The sequence below is a fragment of the Pteropus medius genome, unplaced genomic scaffold (assembly GCF_902729225.1).
Source record: "Pteropus medius unplaced genomic scaffold, Ma_sr-lr_union100, whole genome shotgun sequence".
Taxonomy (NCBI): Eukaryota; Metazoa; Chordata; class Mammalia; order Chiroptera; family Pteropodidae; genus Pteropus; species Pteropus medius.
In genome coordinates this window covers 34,811,756-34,832,458 of record NW_024351730.1, presented here as the reverse complement: position 1 = coordinate 34,832,458, position 20,703 = coordinate 34,811,756, and the positions used below count along the sequence as shown (strand labels likewise).

Genomic DNA, 20,703 nt, shown 5'->3' with positions numbered 1-20,703 from the left:
AGGAACTCAGAATAGTCAAAACAATATTAAAAGGGGTGGGGGGCACTTGGAACTCATACTATCCAATTTCAAATATTACTGCAATTACAATAATTAAGACTGTAACTGACTTGCATAAGGACAGAGATATAGATCAATGGAATAGAATGTAGAGTCCAGAAATAAACCTTTACAGTTACGATTGACTTTTGACAAGGGTGCCAAGTGATTCAATGGGGAAAGAATATTCTTTTTAACAAATGATGGTATAACAAATGGACAGCCAAATGCAAACAAATGAAGTGGGACCTCCATCTCATACCAGATATAAAAATTAACTCAAAAATGGATCAAAGAATTAAAAGTAAGAGCTAAAACTATAAAACTCTTAGGGCCTGGGATTATCATGTCAATGTAATAAGGCAAGAGGAAAATAAAGTCCTGCTGACTGGAAATTAAGAAGTAAAATTATATTTATGTGCAGAAAACATGAGCTTTATGTGGAAAATAATAATGAACTTACAAAAGAAACTATTGGGGGTAGTAAGCGAATTTAGCAAGGTTGTGAGATATAAGGTCAATACACAAAAACATCAATGGTTTTCTTAAGTAGGAACTAAAATACTTGAATATCTAAAGTTTAAGAAATTTTGTTCATGTGAGTAATTTGAAAAGAGAGGCTACAGATTAGGAAAAGATATTTAACACACATGAAAAGTATTAGCATCCATAAAAGACATACATATCAAATTTATACCAATTAAGATAAAGGCACAAAAAAATAGGATGGAAAAATGTACAAACTATTTGAACAAGCATTTTATATGAGGAAATACCAATGGCCATGAAACACATAAAAAGAAATTCAATTTTGTTAGTATCAAGAAAATACAAATTAAGATTACAACAGAATAATATTTTATACCTCGACATAAGCAAACTGAGATTTTGACAATCTCATTTGGTCAGAGGATATAGAGAATTAGAATCTCTTATATACTGTTGATGGAAATATACAATGGTGTAACTACTTTAAAAAACAATTTGTTAATATCGTGTAAAAATAAACATTCATATACTCTCTACCCAGTGGTTACACTTCTAGATACATACTTTTGAGAAACTATTATACTTGTATACCAGGAATCATATCTGAATATTTATAGCAGCAAACATTATTCATAATTACCAAAATCTGAAAGTAACTCAAATGTCCATTTACCATAGAATGGGGAAATAAATTCTGAAATACTTACACAATGGATATTATTCACCAGTAAAAAAAGAATGAACTGTAATATTGTCTAATAGCCCAAATTTATCTTATAACAAACTTGTGATGCAAGCAAGTTAAAGAAACGCAGTATGATGCTTTTTTCTCATGTAAAGCTAAAAATAAAAGTTAACGATATATCGTTTAGTGATAAATATACATATGATAAAATTATATTTAATAATGCATCTATTTTGTATGTATCAAATATAGCACAATTTGAAAAATGATGAGGGTAACAAATAAATCCTGTCTCATAGAAAGATTCAGTTGACTTGCTGTTTTGATTCCTACATCTTATCATTTAAACTATATTGTATCTATAACTTTTTTCAAGACAGTTTCTAAAAAACTTGTTTATATCTATCCATGTATGCTTATTCTCTTTAACATATAAGATAGTATTGAAATATGATTCAACTACACTCCATGAAGCTGAGAAACTTTAAGAGCATCAGTCATTTGCCACAAAAGGTCATAATTAGACAAAAATTGCTTTTATTAGAGTACTTATCTTTAGATATTTTGGTGGAAGCTATCCAAAATAATAAAGACATTTAAAGATATTCCTTACCTCAAGAAAGTTTAAATTGAAAATATACATTAATGCTTCAAATAGAGTTGTAGGGAGTGGAGAGTTAAATATTAATTGTTGAATAAGTGCCAACACAGAAAACAGTAATTTTAAATGCATAAAAAATAAATTAATAAATTATATGAGAAAATAAATTAACACAAATGGGTGAAACCTAGTGGCTATAGAAGTCTGGAAATTTTTGTCTTGTGCTTGTAATATGTGATGTCAATTACTGTTCTAATACTTTCAAGGTAGACAGTAGAATATATAGATACAATTTAGGAAAAGAAGGAGCAGCCTCATTCCTAGTTGCTACACCTGTTACTTCATCATAAAATATCCTATACCAAATATCCTATAGAAAGTCTTCAATACTATAGGTTGAATTAATGACTGGATTATATCTGGCTTTTTTTTCCTCCTTACTTTGTTATTTCTATGATTTTTTTTTACTATTGTGGTTATGCATCTTGTTACATTTAATTTATATTCTTTTCTCTCATCTGTAACTGAGTTTTTTTCCCTCTCTGGGGATCAGAGATGATTTGCAAAACAGCATTAAAACAAACATTACATAACTGTGAAATCAAACCACTACAAGTTCATATTGATGTATGAGATATATGCCTATAAATCAATAGAATGTAAGAAAACTATTCTGCTTTTAAAAAAATAATAAAATAATGCAAAAATCAACTTTAATGTTAAAAGACAAAGAGGAAATGTACTTTTCCCTAGAGCAGAGCCACTGAAATTAGCAATCATCTGCTTTGTAATATTTAGGCTTCTTAGAACCAAAGATTCTTCTACAAGTCAAGCTGATTCAGTCACATACCCTTCTAAGGCAGATAAATTGAGCACCGTATAGTTTATTGTGCAAGGTTTGAGATGTTTAATAATTCAGTTTTATAAGGATATTAAAAAACACTGGCATTTTGTTAAAGCATGGTGGTACTTGCAAAAATAGTGTGAAACAAAAAAACAGGCAAAAGCAAGAAATAAAAATAGAAAAGATTTGAAGTTAAGAGGACTACATAAATGGAGATTTTAAAAAATTAATTAGATTCCTCATGCAAATCCACTGATTATCCTAATTACAGAGAATGACTAACTTCAATAGAAGCACAGTTAAACTGTCACACAGACATTTGCTGAATGACTACGGAGGGTGGAATAAGAGGCAGGAAAAAGGTAAATTCCACTATCCCTACATATTCTTGGTTTTGGGAAAAACATGATAGATGATAGATGATAGATAGATATAGATGATGATAGATGATAGATATAGATGATAGAAATCTTTTAAAATTCTTAATAGTCAATTTTATGACTGAAACAGTTGAGTAGGCAAAAAGCAGATCATCAGATTGCTCATAGCCCAGCAATCTTTGATCCAATATAAATTGGTAGAACTATCCACAGCCAAAGAGCCCCTGGTGTGACTTATAATTAGGTTTATGCTATGATGAAGTAAGCTCATTAAGGGCTGTTAAAAATGTAAATATAATTTTAAAACCAAATAATCCACGAATATAAGTTTAAAAATAGGAAATTAAGCATGGTAAAATGGTGACAGGCAGTGTAAAGGCAGATGTAATGATCTCAGACAAGCATTTTGCTTAAATCTAAAAATCCTTTGTACCTTTCCAGTCTGATTATGGTAGATGGAAAGCAGTTACTTTGAAGTGTTTAGCTTTCCATGGGGTCGTAACCCTCCAAACAGCAGACTGCATTTGGGATTCTCTATAAGGGTAATAACACTGTTGCTTTTGCACAGCATGTATTGAATAAAGCTTGAATTGATTCTTTGGATTTTCCAAGTTAATAGGTAAAAGGTTTGTCCTAGGAAAAAACAGACATCTTTGGTTATTTATGAACATGAGCCTAGCTTGCAGAACATATAAAATAGAAGGTAGAAAAAGAATTCTATTTTGACTTATACAACTTGAAGTTTTGTGGATAATGAACTAAGAAAAGCATTATACATACACAATCTATTGTACTTTTGATTAAAACATTAGAAATCAAAAATACAATAGATTCTGTATAACACTTTAGAAATTTAGAAATCCAGTCTTCTAGGGAACTAGTGAAAAGACTAAATTTAAAAAAGAAAATCTTCTTAATTGGTCATTTGCCATTTGAAGTGTACCCTGACCAAACCATGGCCCAATCATATCCATTCTTATCTTGAACAGATAATAGACTGAAGCAATAAATAATTCATTTAAATAATGACCGCAACAAATATTTTTCTTAAGAAATAAAAGACAACAATCTAATTTACATCATTCCTTAATATTAGTTCTTAGAACTCAGATTAATTGCTTGTCATCCTGTTGGTTAAAAAGCTGAATGTTTAAACTTTTATAATGATAATCTGTGACTTGAATTGACACAATAGCATGAAAATACCAGGTCCTGAGAATATTCACCAGAAATCAAGGTAAGCCAGCAAAATTTCCCACCATAAATTAGCCAATAGTATGTAATTTTCTCTTGGAAGTTGGAGAAGATTTTGTGTTTAGGGAGACTTCATAGATGAAAGACTTCTATGACTTTGTTTCTTGTCATCCCCTTATTGAGATGAACTTAGAAATTCAAAGAGGAACATGAGGAAAATGAAATAAAATGAGGCAGACATGGCTACTTCTGAAAATTAACATATATTTTATGAGATGATTTCTTGGTAACTTTCCTATCAAACTCCCACACTTCACCTGATGCCTTCCCATGTTTCTCTGACTTGGAAAGTGTAAGATTTGAAATAACCATTTCTTTACTTTGTATCTGAAGGTGACTACAAATGACAAATTACAAATCTAACAATACATATATGTGTTAATAAAGTTATAAGTGGTAAGGGAAAGGACTAAGTTTCCTATGAAATTTAATTTAGAGAGAAAAGTATTAATCCTTCATAAGAGAATAATTCTTTCATGTTGTCACTAATTTATCTTATGAGGAACACTGTTGTCTTAATTATAAGACTATGATTGCATGGAAATATACCCCAACAAAAACCTACCTGAGCTAAGTGTAACCATTACTAATAGCAAAATTATAAAATTACAGTGTAGCACATCATTGGACAATAAACTCTTCAAGTACATAGCAATTAAATCTCCACTAAATTCAATAATGAGTGAGATAAACATATTCTAAATGCATCAAAAATAGTCTTGTATTTTTAATGACAAGTCTTTACTTCTGTACGTCCAACCTGCTTATTTCATTCTCACCTCTTTTATAAGTCTGACATATGTGCTCAATTCCTTTTCTATCTCTCTTTTTTTTGTATAAATCAGTAAAAAGTAATTTGTTTTAAAGGCAAATACATTTTTAAAAGCAAGAGTATATCCTAACAACACCTAGTTTTGTTGATGTCAATAATTAGGGAGAAAAGCATTCAAATAAAGCCTCCTTTGGTTCAATATATCAATTACTATTTCTGGGGATAAATATGCTTCCTAAATTTGTAAAAAGAGAACGGATTTCAGATAACACCACTAGTCAGGGTAAATGTTTTCCCTAGAACACTACCCTATTAAGAGCATCATTAAAATATCATGGATAACAATAGCCAAAGGTGGGAACAGCTCAAGTACTTACTGACAGATGAATGGATTAAAAAAATGTGATGTACAGATCTCTATCTATCTATCTATCTAGCTAGCTAGCTAGCTAGCTAGCTATCATTGATCTATCTATCATCATCTATCTTCTACCTATCTATCCATTCATCCATCTATCCATAATCATCTATCATCTATCTCTACAATGGAATATTATTCACCCTTAAAAAGGAATTCTGTCATATGCTACAATATGAATGGATGAACTTTGAGGACATTATGTTAAGTGAAATAAATCAGTCACGAAAAGGCAAATATTGTATGATTTTATTTATATGAGGTATCTAGAGCAGTCGAATTCATAGAGTCAGAAAGTAGAATGGTGGTTGCCAGGCACTGGGGGGAGGGAGAAATGGGAAGTTATTATTTAACAAGTATAAAGTTTCAGTTTGGGAAGATGAAAAAGTTTTGAAAATAAATGGTAGTGATGGCTGCATAACATTGTAAATGTATTTAATGCCACAGAACTGCACACTTAAAAATGGTTAAAATGGTTAATTTTATGTTATGTATATTTTACCACAATAAAAATAAATACATACACACTAAAAAAATTGTCATGGAAAGCTATAAATAATTTTTGCATGCCTCTTGCTAAAATCAGAGGAAATTGAAGAAGAAAAAGAAAGAAAGAAATACAGAAAAAATGTAAAGATAGAAGGAACAAAATAGAGTAGAAAAGGGAAAATGAAGGAAAGGGAGGACAAAGAAAATGAGGACTTTTTCTCAATGCACTTTTCCTGTCTGAGAGTCAGATTTAGAAAATCATTTCTAATGATGGACTGCCTACTGAACAAGATTTTTTCATTCTTTTCTTTTATTCTACACATGGGGGCAAATGAAGAGTATAATCCTGTGTCTGGAGTTTTTCATTTGTTTATTTTTTCTATTGTCAAATTAAGCAGAAGAGGAGCAGTAGGGGTGGAGAAAACTGCATTGGCAAAACGAATTAATAAAGAAAAATTTCCTTGAATAGAGAAGCACGTACTGTAGTTGTTGACTTGATGCTGGAGCCGGACTGCTTGCTTTTAATTAGATCTTGACTCTATAACTTATTAGCCGTTAGTTTATTTGTTAAATGTTGCATCTTCATCTATATAATAGTGTGAAAATATTACGTACCTCACAGGATTGCTGTGAGACTAAATGAGTTAATAAATGTAAAACATTTGCTGCTGCTGATAATGATTAAATGATTCAGAGAGTTCAGTAGGATTCTTTTGTGGACTAGATATCTATATATCTCTTTCTATATTTATATCTCCCAATGTTTTTTGCCTCATATCCAAGTAGCAACATGGCTCTTTTTTTTTGCTTCTTTAATGACCTGATAAATTCATCTTAATGGTAATTGCTTACATATTCAGGTCAGTAATAATTTCCAGAAAACCATTACAGAAGACTATCATCATTTATGTTCAATTCATATAATGAATTTTAGCTTTTAGAAGAAATATATTCAAAATGCCTCTATAGTGTTAAGATGTTATGAACATAAATATTTCCCAAGTATTGTGAAATCTTTATTTTATAAGAATTTATATTTTTTCAATTAAATTCAAAAGGGAAGACCTTTATCAAATTATTAATTTGAGAGACGAGAAGTTAGATATAGTTCACCAGTCATAAATGAGAAAATAGCCCAAAGAAAATATACACAATATGAAAGAAGAAAGTAGAAATTGGAAGTATGTAGATTTTTTTAAAAATTTTATTGATATGTAAATCGGACATGAATAAAAAACTAAGCTTTTTATATTTAGTTTTGGTTAATAGTTCAAAAGATAAGTTCAACTTCATACTAATCTCCTTAAGAAAATGACTATTCTCAAACAAAAATAATTTGTAGTTCATTTTTAGTGTATCTTGATATAGTTCATTCAAAATTGTACATAATATTTAAACAGAGGAAGTATTAGTATTACAAAAGAATCATGTAAATAAATATTTGAAACAAATTTCAAAAAGCAATCATGCAAAGATTATATCGTAAGAAATTTCTTATATTTTAATTTTCTGGTTAATTTAAGTTTTAAGAAGAAATCCTTTTTGTATATCAACTTTTGCAATTAAAAGTCTCTTGTTAGGTACCACTAATTTGCTTTCCATAGTGGGCACAGTATGGTGAATGTAATTGAATTTTTGGTGATAAATGGCTGTACAGTGACTTAGAATCACAAATTATTATATATATATACAATATTTTCAGCATAAAATTTTAGGAGAATGAGCTGAAGGTATCCACATCCAGGGATATACATGGAGTTTGCTTTTTGATCTCAATCTACTTTCTAAGCTTTAAAGAGGTACATTAAATTACATATGTATAACATATACTTTTTAAAAGTAACAATTCTTAAAGTTACTTTAATATAATCTTTTTCATAAATTTGTTTTATTTTACCTAATTCTATTTATTCATTATTCCTTTTCCCCAAACTGTGACTTCAACATATTCAGAGACAATGTAAACTGTCTCTATTCCAGTAGGTGTCAGGCTTTCCCAGTGTGCAGACTGCGAAGCCTCCAGAAAGAAAAGCTAACCGAGGCTGTGATACGTAATACAGTGGTTCCTGAAAACTGATTCTTAGCATTTCCTCCAAATAATACATTTTTAAATAATATTTTCATATAAAAAAACAAAAAGTATAGAAATATAAAATTTTCTTATTTAATAACCTGGCCTATATAAGCACTCATTAAATTCTAGCATGTATAATATAATATGTATTTATATATTTAGCAGTAATTTACTGAGTAGAAATATCAAAGGACTATAATAAAAGGAACCGGCAAGAAAAAAAATTGAGATACCAAATACACTTTATTTAGTATTAGTTTTCACTGGCAGTAATGCAGTAGGTGTATTTATTTCCCAAGGAAATAAAAAAATATATACTCTTTAATGTACTGGTATGTTTCTCTTTAGAATTTTACAGCATGTGAGAATAATTCCCTTTAGGTGCTATTAAGCCTGACAATAACTTTGCAAACTATGCATGCTATAGCTTAAATATTTGTGTTCCTGCGAAATTCATATGTTGAAATCCAAATGCCAAATATGACAGTATTGAGAAGTGGAGGCTTTGGAGATGATTAGGTCATAAGGGCAGTGCCCTCATGATGAGATTAGTGCCGTTATAAAAGAAGCACTAGAGATATTCCTCACTTCTTCCACCACGTGAGAATACAATTTAAAATCTGGAACCCAGAAAAGAGCCCTTACCCAGCCATCGTGGCAACCGAACAGACTAAGACAAGAGATGAATTTTACTGATAAGATTTTTCATATCTAAAATCTAATTATAATTTGTAAAAACAGCAGAAAAATGAATATTATAATAGATAGCAGAATTAATATAATGGTTAGCTTTTGTAATTTTAAATCATTAATTTTTAAAATGATATTTAAATTCTCTATTTACCAGTGGCCTAATAAAAGACTTGTAGAACTTATAATTTTAGACATTATATTGGAACTTATAATTCATTTAATTTAAGCCACTTATTTGTACATAAAGCAAGTTGTATGACTTATAGAAAAACAAGTAAAATTCTAAAAGCAATTAAGTTAATAAAATCAGCAAATAAAATATTTATGTTGTTTTATATTCATCTTTTATTTCCCTTCTGACCCTTTTCATTAACATTTTACCATATTTCTGACCATTCTGTAAACAAAATAAAATAAAACAACAAAAAGTTTGAAAACTCTCTGGGCTAACCCTGATTTTTGCCCTCCCTCTCTCCTCCCTTTCATAAGCAAAATAAGCAAACAACTCTCCTCAATAGCGTGTCCATGTTTCTATATTTATTATATTTCCCAAATTTAAATCTCTAGTCGATCACTGCTCTGATCTCCAAATTCATCCAGTAATCAGTCATTCTATACAATTTTGTTGTCTTCTATGTGCTTGGCACTGTCGTAGGCAGTGGATAGGATAGTAAATAAGGCAGACAAGGTTTCTATTTTCTTGGGATGTGTATTCTATTGTGGAAAGACATAAAATACAAAACTATCTACTTAAATAGACCCAATAATACCAAATGAGTGCTAAGAAGAAAAAAATAAGGATGATAAGATAAGGATGGTGACTTTACAGTGTGTAGTCAGAGAAGGTTTCTGAGCGGAGACATGAAAGCTGAAGTTTCATGAGGAAAAGTCCCTCATCTGAATACTAAAGGAAGAGCATTCTAGCAAGAGCAAACAGGAAGTTTCCTTGAGATGCATATTAACCTGACATGTTCGATAACCAGAAAGGCCAGTGTGGCTGGAAAAAATGAAGTGCAGTGAGCTTGGAGCAAGATGGAAGATGAGATCTTAAAGACAGCCAAGGGTCATGTTAAGCAAGATCTGTGGGCTCTGGTAAGGACTTAGGATCTTATTCCAAATGTAATGGAAAGCTACTCAATAATTTTGAGCATGTGAGCAAAATACCAAATTCCACAGATTTTACAACACACATCTCTGAAATCGAGAATATATTTTGAAATCCATGGTATCTTTCAGTCAGTATTGGTCAGACAATAGTTATTGCCATTACCTTAGAAATACCTTAACCAATGTCATTTATATTTTTATTTAAGCATACGAAAAAGTGATATATAATTTTTAAAAATCTCTAAGTCTAAGTGATAAATAAATCTAAGAAATAATGATGTCATACTTTTCTTTCTTTTTGGTATGTAGTATAATGTGTCAGAACAGATGAATTCCTTCATCCGATAAAATGTATTAATTTGATTTAAAGTTTAAACACCTTAAATTTACATGACGTTATATGTCAAATGTACTCAATAAAAAAGTTTAAAAGATCTCTTAAAAGAGAATATGGAGCATGGATTACAGGAGGCAAGAGTGGAAGAGTGGACAAGTTAGGAGACTAGTGGCAGATAATGGTGTCCAGGAACAGGATGGTGTGGTGAAGATGGAGAAAAGCTGATGGGTGTGGAATACATTGGAGAGGTTACCAAGAGGACTTCTTGAGAAATCAGATAAAGGCTGCAAGGGAAAAAAATAGTGCCGAGGATACATCTAAAGTTTCAACTAGCCGTTCACTGAAATGCTGAAGAGTCAAGGACGTGTGTGCAGATGTTAGGGTTGTGGGAAAAGTTAAGTAGTCAGCAATGTGTACCAATGCTCATTTCCCCCATTATCTGCTCAGAAAAAGCTTACTAACTACCCTTTAGCGTAGGCCGTTCACCCTGTTATATACTCTCATAAGCTTCATTCAGAATGTTTATCACCATTTTAATTCAATATCAGCATTTGTGATTCACTGTTTTTCCACCCCATGCCCTTCTCACTGGACTGTAGATTCCAAGAGGGCAGGATAGGTGAGAGTTTTTGCTCACTGTTTCACCCTCAACACAGGTAGTGCTGGGGAGAGATTATGACCTCAGCAAATACTTGTTCAATGCATAAATGTGTTAATCCTAATTTCTTCTTTTTATCCTGCCTAATTCAAAGTGCTTGGTCACTGACCAACACCCACTCTGCCAGACAGGAAACCACAGCTCTGGTGTAACCAGGAGTTCCTGAAGTGCTAAGATGAGAAAGGACAAGATGAGACAAAAATATGCCAGAAAAAAACCCTATAGACATAAGTATTCCTTTTACTTAGAATCACTATAAAATTCCAATAGCAGTAGGAAAAGAAAAAATTAAGTTTTTTTATTCCAAATTATCTCAAATGAGTTTATCCCAATCAGCTAGGTTTTATCACAGAGGAATAGGAATATTTCTTTGGAGTCTACGGCCATGCCACCCTGAACGTGCCTGATCTCGTCTGATCTCAGAAGCTAAGCAGGGTCAGGCCTGGTTTGTACTTGAATGGGAGACCACGTAGGAAGACCGGGTGCCGTAGGCATTAAAAAAAAAAAAAGGAAAGGAAAAAAAGAATATTTCTTTGGGAAGGATTCTTCTTTATGTTTATATATTGATCCACAAACTTTACATTCAGTTTATTAAATTTATTGTGTACCTACTATCAGCCAGAGATTTTGCTAGCACTGAAAGTATGACCCTACACACGAGGAGATCACAAGTTCATTAAAATGCACTGTTGTAGTACAGTGATACAAGAATTCAAAGAGAACTATATGAACAGTTTGAAGGGCCACCTAACTTAGACCGAGAAGGCTCTTGGAGATATTATTTTTAGGTGTAAAGAAAGTAGATGATGGGAAAAGAAGACCATGCTAGCTAGAAGAACAAACAGAATAAAGGTAGGTTTAATAAACATCATATTCTGGACCAAAGAACTACAAATTTTAATGGCCAAGAAGTCACAGAAATGAAGTTCAGGAGGTAGACTTGAATTACTTACTGGGGTAAGGCTTCTGGACTTTATCTTAGAGGCAAAGACTAGCCTCTAAAGGCTCATAAGATGAGATAACAGACTGTACTTGCTGAAGGAGTATAATGTAGGGCAAGAGTCCCCAACGCTAGGTTGTGGAATGGTACTGGTCCATGGCCTGTTAGGAACCAGGCCACACAGCAGGTGAGTGGCCGTTGAGCAAGTGAAGCTACATCTGTATTTGCACCCTCTCCCCAGCGCTAACATCACTGCCTCAGCTCCACCTCAGATCAGGCATTAGATTCTCATGGGAGGACCGGTCCCTGGTGCCAAAAAAAATTGAGGACTGCTAATACGGATTGAAAGCTATGTCTCTGAAACCAGCCAGCCTGGGTTTGAATCTTTGCCCTGAGAAATGCTAATTAAGTGACCTTAGTTAAGTTTCTTAACTTCTCTGCAAAGAAATAACAGAATCTTCTTCATGGAGTTATAGTAATGATTAAATATTCACTCATACAGTAAGTTCTAGGAACAAATGCCATAAAGTGTTTGCTATTATCAAGTCTTCTTTGCATCAACACTGTGTCCATAAAAGATAGACCTAAGTTTTCTGTAATACCATTATTAATTGCATGAACTAAAGAGTGAGAAATTTTGTACTTCATGGAAAAGATTACCAAAGAACGATCAAATAAATAGGGTTAATTTCACAAGCTTTAAAAGTGAAGTCTTTGGATTAAACAACTAAAACTTGTTTAAAAACTAATATTATTCAAATTATCAATTACTAGTTCTAATTTTGAAACAACTATATGCCACTTCTTATATGTTATATAAAATTTGTTAAATTTTAATTCGAATTGTCTCCTTCTTTTGATTATGTCTTATTCTACTGAAAAATCTCTTGATGACAGCAGCTCTACTTTCCAATTATTTCCTGAGTGACTAAGAGTTCTATATAATCAATTTAAAAAATTAAATTATAGAGTCTATTGAAATGATTAATAGAAATGATCATGTAAGTGACTTAGAAAAGGCTCTCAATAAATGGCATTTGTTATTATTATTTAATAAATGACATTCTGTTGTCCCTAAACACAAGAAAGATTAATTTATATCTGTTAAAATGTCTATTATGGACAAAATCTACCCATCTCAAATTGGACATTTTCTAACCTATAGCTTTTGTTTTACAGTTAGTTAGGATTGTTCCAAATTCCAAGTTAAAAAGTTTTAATTAAAATCATATTTACTTATATATTTTTAAAAGTTCTATAACCTTTGAAATACAACAAAAAGTGGATTTGAATAATAACAAATGCATAAATACAAATCTGTTGACCCGTATTTTTCCCTGTGTCTTCTCAATTTTATATCAACAAGGGCTTTAACACAATGCCTTTTACACAGCAGGAATAAGCTACTATTATTAGCTTGAATTATCTTACATATAGTTAGCAAGGTATTTAACTCACCTAGGCATTCTTTGGTGTCTTAAAATTATTTTATCATAGGTAAAAGATATTTGAAAGTTTAGTTTCATAACACCAAACTTCTAGTATTCCACACATATAGATAACTCTAAATATTAAATAAATAAAATATTGACCTGTATTTTTCAGGGTTTTTTTAAAGTTTTTTAACGCCATCTTTAATGATACTCTTTTAAGCTTTGCTTTTTTATTTTACTCCAACAATTCAAATTGACCTTTCTCTAATTATACATCAAAATCCATTTGAAAAATTGGCTTTTCTATTCATCACATTCATGATGATGGCATAATTCAACATACAGTACAAGTAAAATAGGATTTATTGAGTACCTATTTTGTAAGAAGCACACATCTAAGCACATTTCATTAATATGAATCTTACATGATAACCTTGCAAAGCTGGTATTTTTTATTTGTACTCCTTGTACAACATCTCTATTGTACATATGAAGAAACCGAGGTTCAGGAAAATGAATTGACCTGCTCACAGTCATGGATTTAGACAGCAGTGGAGCAAGATTCCAGCTAGTTTTGCTTGGTTTGTCTCAATAACTGTATACTTTCCACAGTACCAGGCTGTTTCAGTTTTTAAATCTGTTCATGTCTCAGCTATATTGACATTTTTTCTTTCATGTTCTGAGGGTACTTTTGAACACAGACAACATACCCTTGTGTTGAAAAAACACTGTGGTGTTACATTCTTTGTTAGTAACTATCCCAAGTAAAAGCATCTCTGTAAGTAACTTTGACAACTTCAATTAAAAAAGAACTGCTACATTTCATTTATCTTTTCTCCATTAGATAAGGTAACACTCAATTACCTTATCTAACTGAAATATGGTCCAATATTACCTTGAACATGAAATCATTTTCTGGGAGTGAGATAGTTTAATTGTTAGCTTGCAATCTTATAAACCTTATAGCTGGCGAGGGGTGGGTGGGAGGCGGGATAAAGAAAAGAAGTTTCCTTACTTTCCTCTAGTTGTTTCAAAGCTTGATTTTTGATAGTTGGTTCTTTGGCTTTCACTGCTGTCACCTCTGCTGAGATACGTTTCCCGTGGGGATCGATTTCCCACAAAGCCAGCTGAGTTTAGAGAAATCACTTGGTTATTTGACTTTCTGACAAAGCTCTGAAGAAATTTCAGCGTGGAGTTGGAAAGGACCACTGACTCTGCTCTCGGACTGAACTTGATGCTAGATTCAGTCGGGAGGGCGAGAGTTTGAAACTTTAGCTCCCCTTCTTCTGTCTTCTCTGTGGACGTTAGGGATAGATTTCTCACACCCCCAGGAGATGCGCTATTGTCGGAGGGAAGCAGTGCTGATTTCAGGAGACTGTCTTCAGAGGTTCTTGTCTCAGGAGTAGTGGCTGTCTCAGCTGACATGATCTGAGTGGTTGGCAGCATTTGGAGACTTTGTATTTTATTTAGAGGAACCAAAGCAGAGGTCATATTCTTCTGGGAGTTTTCATCCTCGGATGTAGTCCAAGTCTGTGTAGTGTCATTAAGCCCAAAGCCCCCACTCCATATACTAGACAGCAGGACAAATAGCCTTGCTCCCTTCATCTCAGCAGTTTGAAGCAAGAAAACTCAAATAAAGTTGGGAATCAAGTCCTTCCAGCCTTTTCAACAGCTGCCTCCACGCTGTATCCGCTAAGACAGAGCTTTGGCGATATGAGATGTGTAGAGGAAACAGGTTTCTGTGTTTTGTAGTGGACTCAGGAAGTCTGATTTCCTGTTTCTTTAGGTTGTATGTGATCTGCGACCTCTGGTAGGATGGATCTATGTAAGTGGTGAAGGATCTCTGACGAAGCTAAGGGTAAATGGGAAAACAAAGGCAATTATTATCAGGAAAACCCATTAGAAAAACATGAAGCAACTTCGCTTCCCTAAGTACACTCATGTTTCGTAAATTGCTGATTTTGAAGAGAAACTTCACGTCGATGATGGGAAATACGGGATTTGTTTGAATGGGCTGAATCAAAGAGTTTAACATTTTGTTCGACTACACAAAGAAATTGAGAAATGAATTTGTGACACTTCTTTCCCACTGTGCCCCATCCAAAGAACCACATATTATTCAACTCTGTATACATGTGCACATACATAAACAAACACTCATTTACAGTATCTCTGTCCTTTCATACATCACAAGCTGAATTAGGAACAAAAATTTATCAAACCCTATTTTTATAAATACACTTAAGCTGTAGCATTATTTGAAGTTAATCTCGATCATAACTAATCAAAACAAAAGCTTAAATAATTGAATTACACAGGTATACAGGAATTCACTTTAAATTTTGTTCTAGAAGTTTTACCAGAGCTAATTAATGGAATGAATAATCAGAATTTTGCTTCTGCTGTTTTCTAATTCTGATCTAGTCATTGGGAGTAATTAGTATTTTGCCACTAATGAATATGAGGAAAACATGAAGTCACATGAAAATACGTTCAAATAGGATCAGATATAATGCTTATGTACTTTTACTGTAGTACAAAAGTACACCAGTGTCAAGACATAGAAACAACTGAAATGCCCTTAGATGACTGGATAAAGATGGAGTACAGATATACAATGAAATATTACTCAGCCATGAGAAAAGATGAAATACTGAGATTTCTGACAATGTGAATGGATCTTGAGATTATCATGCTAAGGGAAATAAGTAAGATATAAAGAATTGAGATCCATATGATTTCATTCATATGTGGGATATAAAACTGAAACCAATAAACAAATAAGACAAAGAAAAACTCATAGACACAGACAACAGTTTAGTGGTTACCAGAGGGAAAACGGTGAGAGGGGGAGGTAGATAAGGGTAAAGCGGGTCAAACTTCTGTGCAAGGTGTTAGACTCCTGCTAAATATTCAGTCACGGAATGTTTCCTTTCAAAATTGGAAAGTGTGAAACCTAGTACCTGTTTTGTTACATGTTATTGTAGACATGTACTTTGAAACGAGGCCTTATTTTTCCACTAATTATGAACTACTTGCTCTTAGTATTTTTTCTCTCCTTAGTTTTTGCCATTCATTTCTATGAGTACATTGATGACCTATTAGAAAGTATATAATATAAGGTTATTTAAACTAAAAAACTTTAATCAGTAGCAACCCAATTGAATTTGATATGGACTACAAAGTATCTGCTTCTCAGATATACCACAGAACAATTCCAAAACCTTGCATTAGTGAAAGAGCAAAAAGGTCCAGCACAGATAGTCAATTAGTTACTAAAAAGAGTAATGAAACTGCATAATTTTCACAGCACAAACATGGTTTTCAATACTGAGAAAAAGATATTACAGCTTTTTTATCTGGAAAAGACACAGGCAACTAACTTTGGCTTACAACAGGATAGCAATTTAGAAAAACCCACTTAAAATTTTTCTATTTAGTGTACAATTTTAAATTATTTCCTTAGACTGAGTAAAAGTAGATGAGTTTTGGTTTGAAAAAAAAAAATCTTGATCCTGTTCAGGGCAAGTGAACTTTAGGAGTAAAGGTCACTCATTGGATCTACAACCCGTAACAAATAGCTCTCAAGGGTAATAAAAACTGAACTGAATTAAGTAATTCATTTCATCTCTTGTAAGGTATTGACCAATAATCACTTTTGGTTACCCCCATCCTAGCTTACAAGGACCTTGTGATCAAAAGGGTAAAGGTTCTGTATCTCATTATCAATCCATGCAGCCATCTTGCACTTAAACTCCCTGGAGAATCCTCAGCTCATTTGATGGAGTTAGATGTATGGATTATCTTTTAATTGAAGATATAAACTATCTGTACTCCAGAAACTGTCAGAGGCATAATCTCTAATTCTGCTTTCTGAAACTCATTAATACTTATAAAGTAACAATTAAGAAAAATGATATTCCTGAGATTACAGCCTGAAGAATACTTGATCCATTCTTCTGGCTACTCTAAATACTATCCCTGAATTAAACTATACCATCAGAATTTTCTGTGTCTACACCCAATCATTCTATTATCCCCGCAATGCCCACTAGGATGTTTGTATTGAAATTTTTGCCCTATTGTCATTTATTCTCCTTTAGTAATTTTAAAAGAAACTATGAAACTTTTTATTTTATGTGCTATCTGAAGGATTTTATGTCAATTTTCTTTGTATCATAAATGTAGGACTGAATATATATTGCAAAATATGTTCTCTCTATGTGATGATAACAGGTTTATTTCCTTTATCTTTTTTCCCTTATAATACATATGCATTAATTTTCTAATCATAAGGAAAAAGAGTTTATTAAGTTGAAACAAAATATAAATGTGAATTAAAAGAATCTTTGAGGAGTTCATTCTTTGTATACTGTTCTATGTATTATTTAAAGCCATTTTTATGGCTGCAAGAGTTATTTATTCTTTGCAAAATGTTGGCGATAAGGAATAACTTCCACTTGATTCAGAGGATTTTTTAGCAGCTTTCTTTCTTCTTCACAAGGAATTCTTATTTTCTTCAAATAATTTAAGCATTTAAAATAAGATTTCTTTATGGTCCTTCTCTATAAATCAGCACTCTCAAAAGATAATTGCAGAAGACAAAATTCTAAGCCTTTTTCAATTTTATGTTGGTTGAAGAGTATTAAAAACCTCTTAAATTTATATGTGGACAAAGGGAGTTATAAGCATACAGGAGAAGGAGAGAAACAGATTTACATGCGATTTTGATGAGCCAATGAACTAGTTTAGTCAAATCTGGCATATTATTTAATTCTTCCCATCATGCTAGATAAGTATTCCACTCTCGTTTTATTGTTAGAAAATTAAGCTTAAATAAGTTAAATAACTTCCTAGGGTAACACACTGGTAATTGATAGTAGAATAAACATTTATGCTCCATTCTGATTCTTTTCACCATCTAACAATGTCCCTCAAAAGGCAAATAGTAAACATCTAAGTTTATAGAAATTTATAGAAAATAACTTTGAAATTGTTTGAAATTTATTTTCTCAATCGTTTTTAACTTCTTCAATTTTTTGCCTTTATCTCAAAGCTAAAATGTATACTGAGATACTACTAATAATCTACTGATTGCTATTAGTTAGAATTTATGAGATTTAGAGGCAAAATTTTGTATTTTTATGAGTTAGCTTTTAGTCTAACCTCTGCAGTTTGTTTTTTTTTTTCTCTTCAGTTGGGTGCCTTTTCAATTCCTGTGCAATATTGTGAGAAATTGCATTATTCGTGACAGCACAGGTTACATATTGCTTTCATTTGCTAAAATGGAGAGTAGAAGACTGCTATATCCCCAGCATCTAGAACAGTGTTTAGTAGGCATTCAATATAAATATTTATTGAATGAATGAATGAATGAATGAATGAAACTGAATGTACTTCTGCAGACAATAACAGCACCTGTCAGAGGGTTACAGAGGAGGCGCTATTTCTCTAACTCATAGCCACACAAAAGAAAAAAAAAAATCTAAGTAAATAAAATGTACTCACTCTATGAATATAGCTTAAAAAGTCTCCTAAAATACCCTTTCAATCAGATTGCTTCTTCTAAGTCCTTTCTAAATAAAATTCAGAAAGCCTATTGTTCTGCCTCATCTATTTTCAAAATAAATTTAAGATGGTTTATTTTGACTCCATCACAGACACATGAGATCATAAAGCAAAGACTCAGATCTGTATAACAAAGGATAATTAAGCAGTAGTAATGCAACAAAAATCTAAAATATGTAAATTAATTGAAATTAAGAACAAAATTTAGATCTGAGTGGGCTGGTAAGAAAGGGAATATAGAAGTAAAATAAGTTACATAATTATTTATATTAAGCTAGAGAAGTATGTTAGTTTGTCAGGAAAACATTTCAACATATTTTGTCCTAACATTAACATTTTGACTTTATAATTAAGAATATAAAGAACACATTATAAAACATTTCCTAAGGAAATGGCTATATCAGTAGGTTGCAAAACTATTTTATTGCTTATTTTATATTTTTTCTGTATGTAGAAAAGTACACTTGAAATAAGAGTTAATTTTAAAAGTCTTTAAGACTAAAATCGAACATTTTAGAAATAACAGTATTTTAATTTCTTTAATTAAAATTTAAGTCTTGCCATCAAGTGGTTATTATGCATGACTTCTGCTTCTGGAACTAGGGAATAAACGTACTTCTCCTTGTTCCTCTTAATAAGTACATCTAAAAATCTTGGACACTGTATGTAAAACACAAACATAAGAAGACTCTGAAAAGTGAAGAAAAGAAAGCAGACTGCTAACTGACCCGAGGAGCAACACAGCATCTAGTCCTCTAGATCTTCTTTTTGCCTCTTATCTTTTAGACTGGGTCCTGGAGAATTTGGCAAACTAGAAACATGAATGGTACAAACAATAAAAGCCTCCAGAAAAGCCCAAGAACCAACAAACGGTCAGCTTAGACAGAAAACTTTTTAGACAATAACTGCTCTACTCTCACCTGACACCATAGAAAAAAATCTGGGGTCCTAGCCCCACCCCTGCCAACAAAGGTTGAATGGAGGGCTTAGACTTTCCCACCTTACAAGGCTGTAGCAACGTGTCTCAGCCCCCATCGCTCCCCAGGGCAGTGTCAGAGAAGGCCAATAGAGGAGGCCAATAGAGGAGCCATAAATTTTATCATCAAGAAGGCTTCACTTAGTTACTGCTATAGCCCTCCCAAAACTGGGTAAAGAACCAGAGCAAATAGCAAAAAATAGCTTCGAGGCATGCCAGGCCTTCTCTGAGTAGAATCCAATGACCCTCCCTCCCCACCCCCACCCAAAAAAACTGGAGATAAGACAAGAAGTTAGAAAGATATCTTCCATGTGTAGAAATCCAAGGGCATGGCTAAGGAAAAAAGAGAATTCACAGAGATTTAAGAAAAAAAGATTTCTTACTCTAAAGTAGGAGATCTTCCGCAGTGTTTTAATCACCTCCTCTTCACCCCACTGGTGAGGGAGGAATTCCCACCCTAGAGTTATGGGGATGACTGAACACATGACACCCAATACTGGATGAATGAGGTTGCCAGCAGTTTATACATATACCCACAGCCCTGGAAGTGAGGGATGAGAAGGACATCACACACCACACAGGGTCCCACAGGGGTTATACTCAGAAACTAGGGCTGTCGGAGGCAAACTTTGTAACATCGGGAGTGTGGGTTACCCCTGGCTCCCACTGGAGGATGTGATTGGCTTGTTTAAATAATTCTACAGGCTGTCAGAGAACTGAAAACCACTATTCATGGATAAGTAGAAAGTGTGCCTGGTCCCCTTGATAAGAAAGATTCTTTGGCTAGGAGGCCTTATCCACTGGAGCAGAGTGGGTAAGGGAAATTGTGGTCAGGCCATGGGAGGTTCTCCAGGTTTCACATGTCAAGGCAGCACATAGTGTTGCATCTTAATTTTAGGCCTTATATTACACAAAGATCACAGAGCTTTTTTTGTTGTTGTTTTTC

The 20,703-nt window shown here is 32.8% G+C and overlaps 1 protein-coding gene and 1 non-coding gene across 2 annotated transcripts in view; one reads left to right on the top strand and one right to left on the bottom strand.

The window, feature by feature from the left end:
• Positions 1 to 20,201, bottom strand: part of MMRN1 (multimerin 1) — a 61,773-nt gene extending 41,572 nt beyond the window's left edge. Inside the window, exons 1-2 of the mRNA XM_039845717.1 lie at positions 20,141 to 20,201; positions 14,229 to 15,065 (exon numbers count right to left, since the gene is read on the bottom strand). Coding sequence (XP_039701651.1) covers positions 14,229 to 14,818 — 590 coding nt within the window. The 5' untranslated portion in view covers positions 14,819 to 15,065; positions 20,141 to 20,201. The remainder of the gene's footprint in view (positions 1 to 14,228; positions 15,066 to 20,140) is intronic.
• On the top strand, positions 11,216 to 11,334 carry LOC120588547 (5S ribosomal RNA). Its single transcript, XR_005649258.1, has one exon. It is a non-coding gene; the product is annotated as a 5S ribosomal RNA (ribosomal RNA).
• Positions 20,202 to 20,703: the final 502 nt, after the last annotated feature.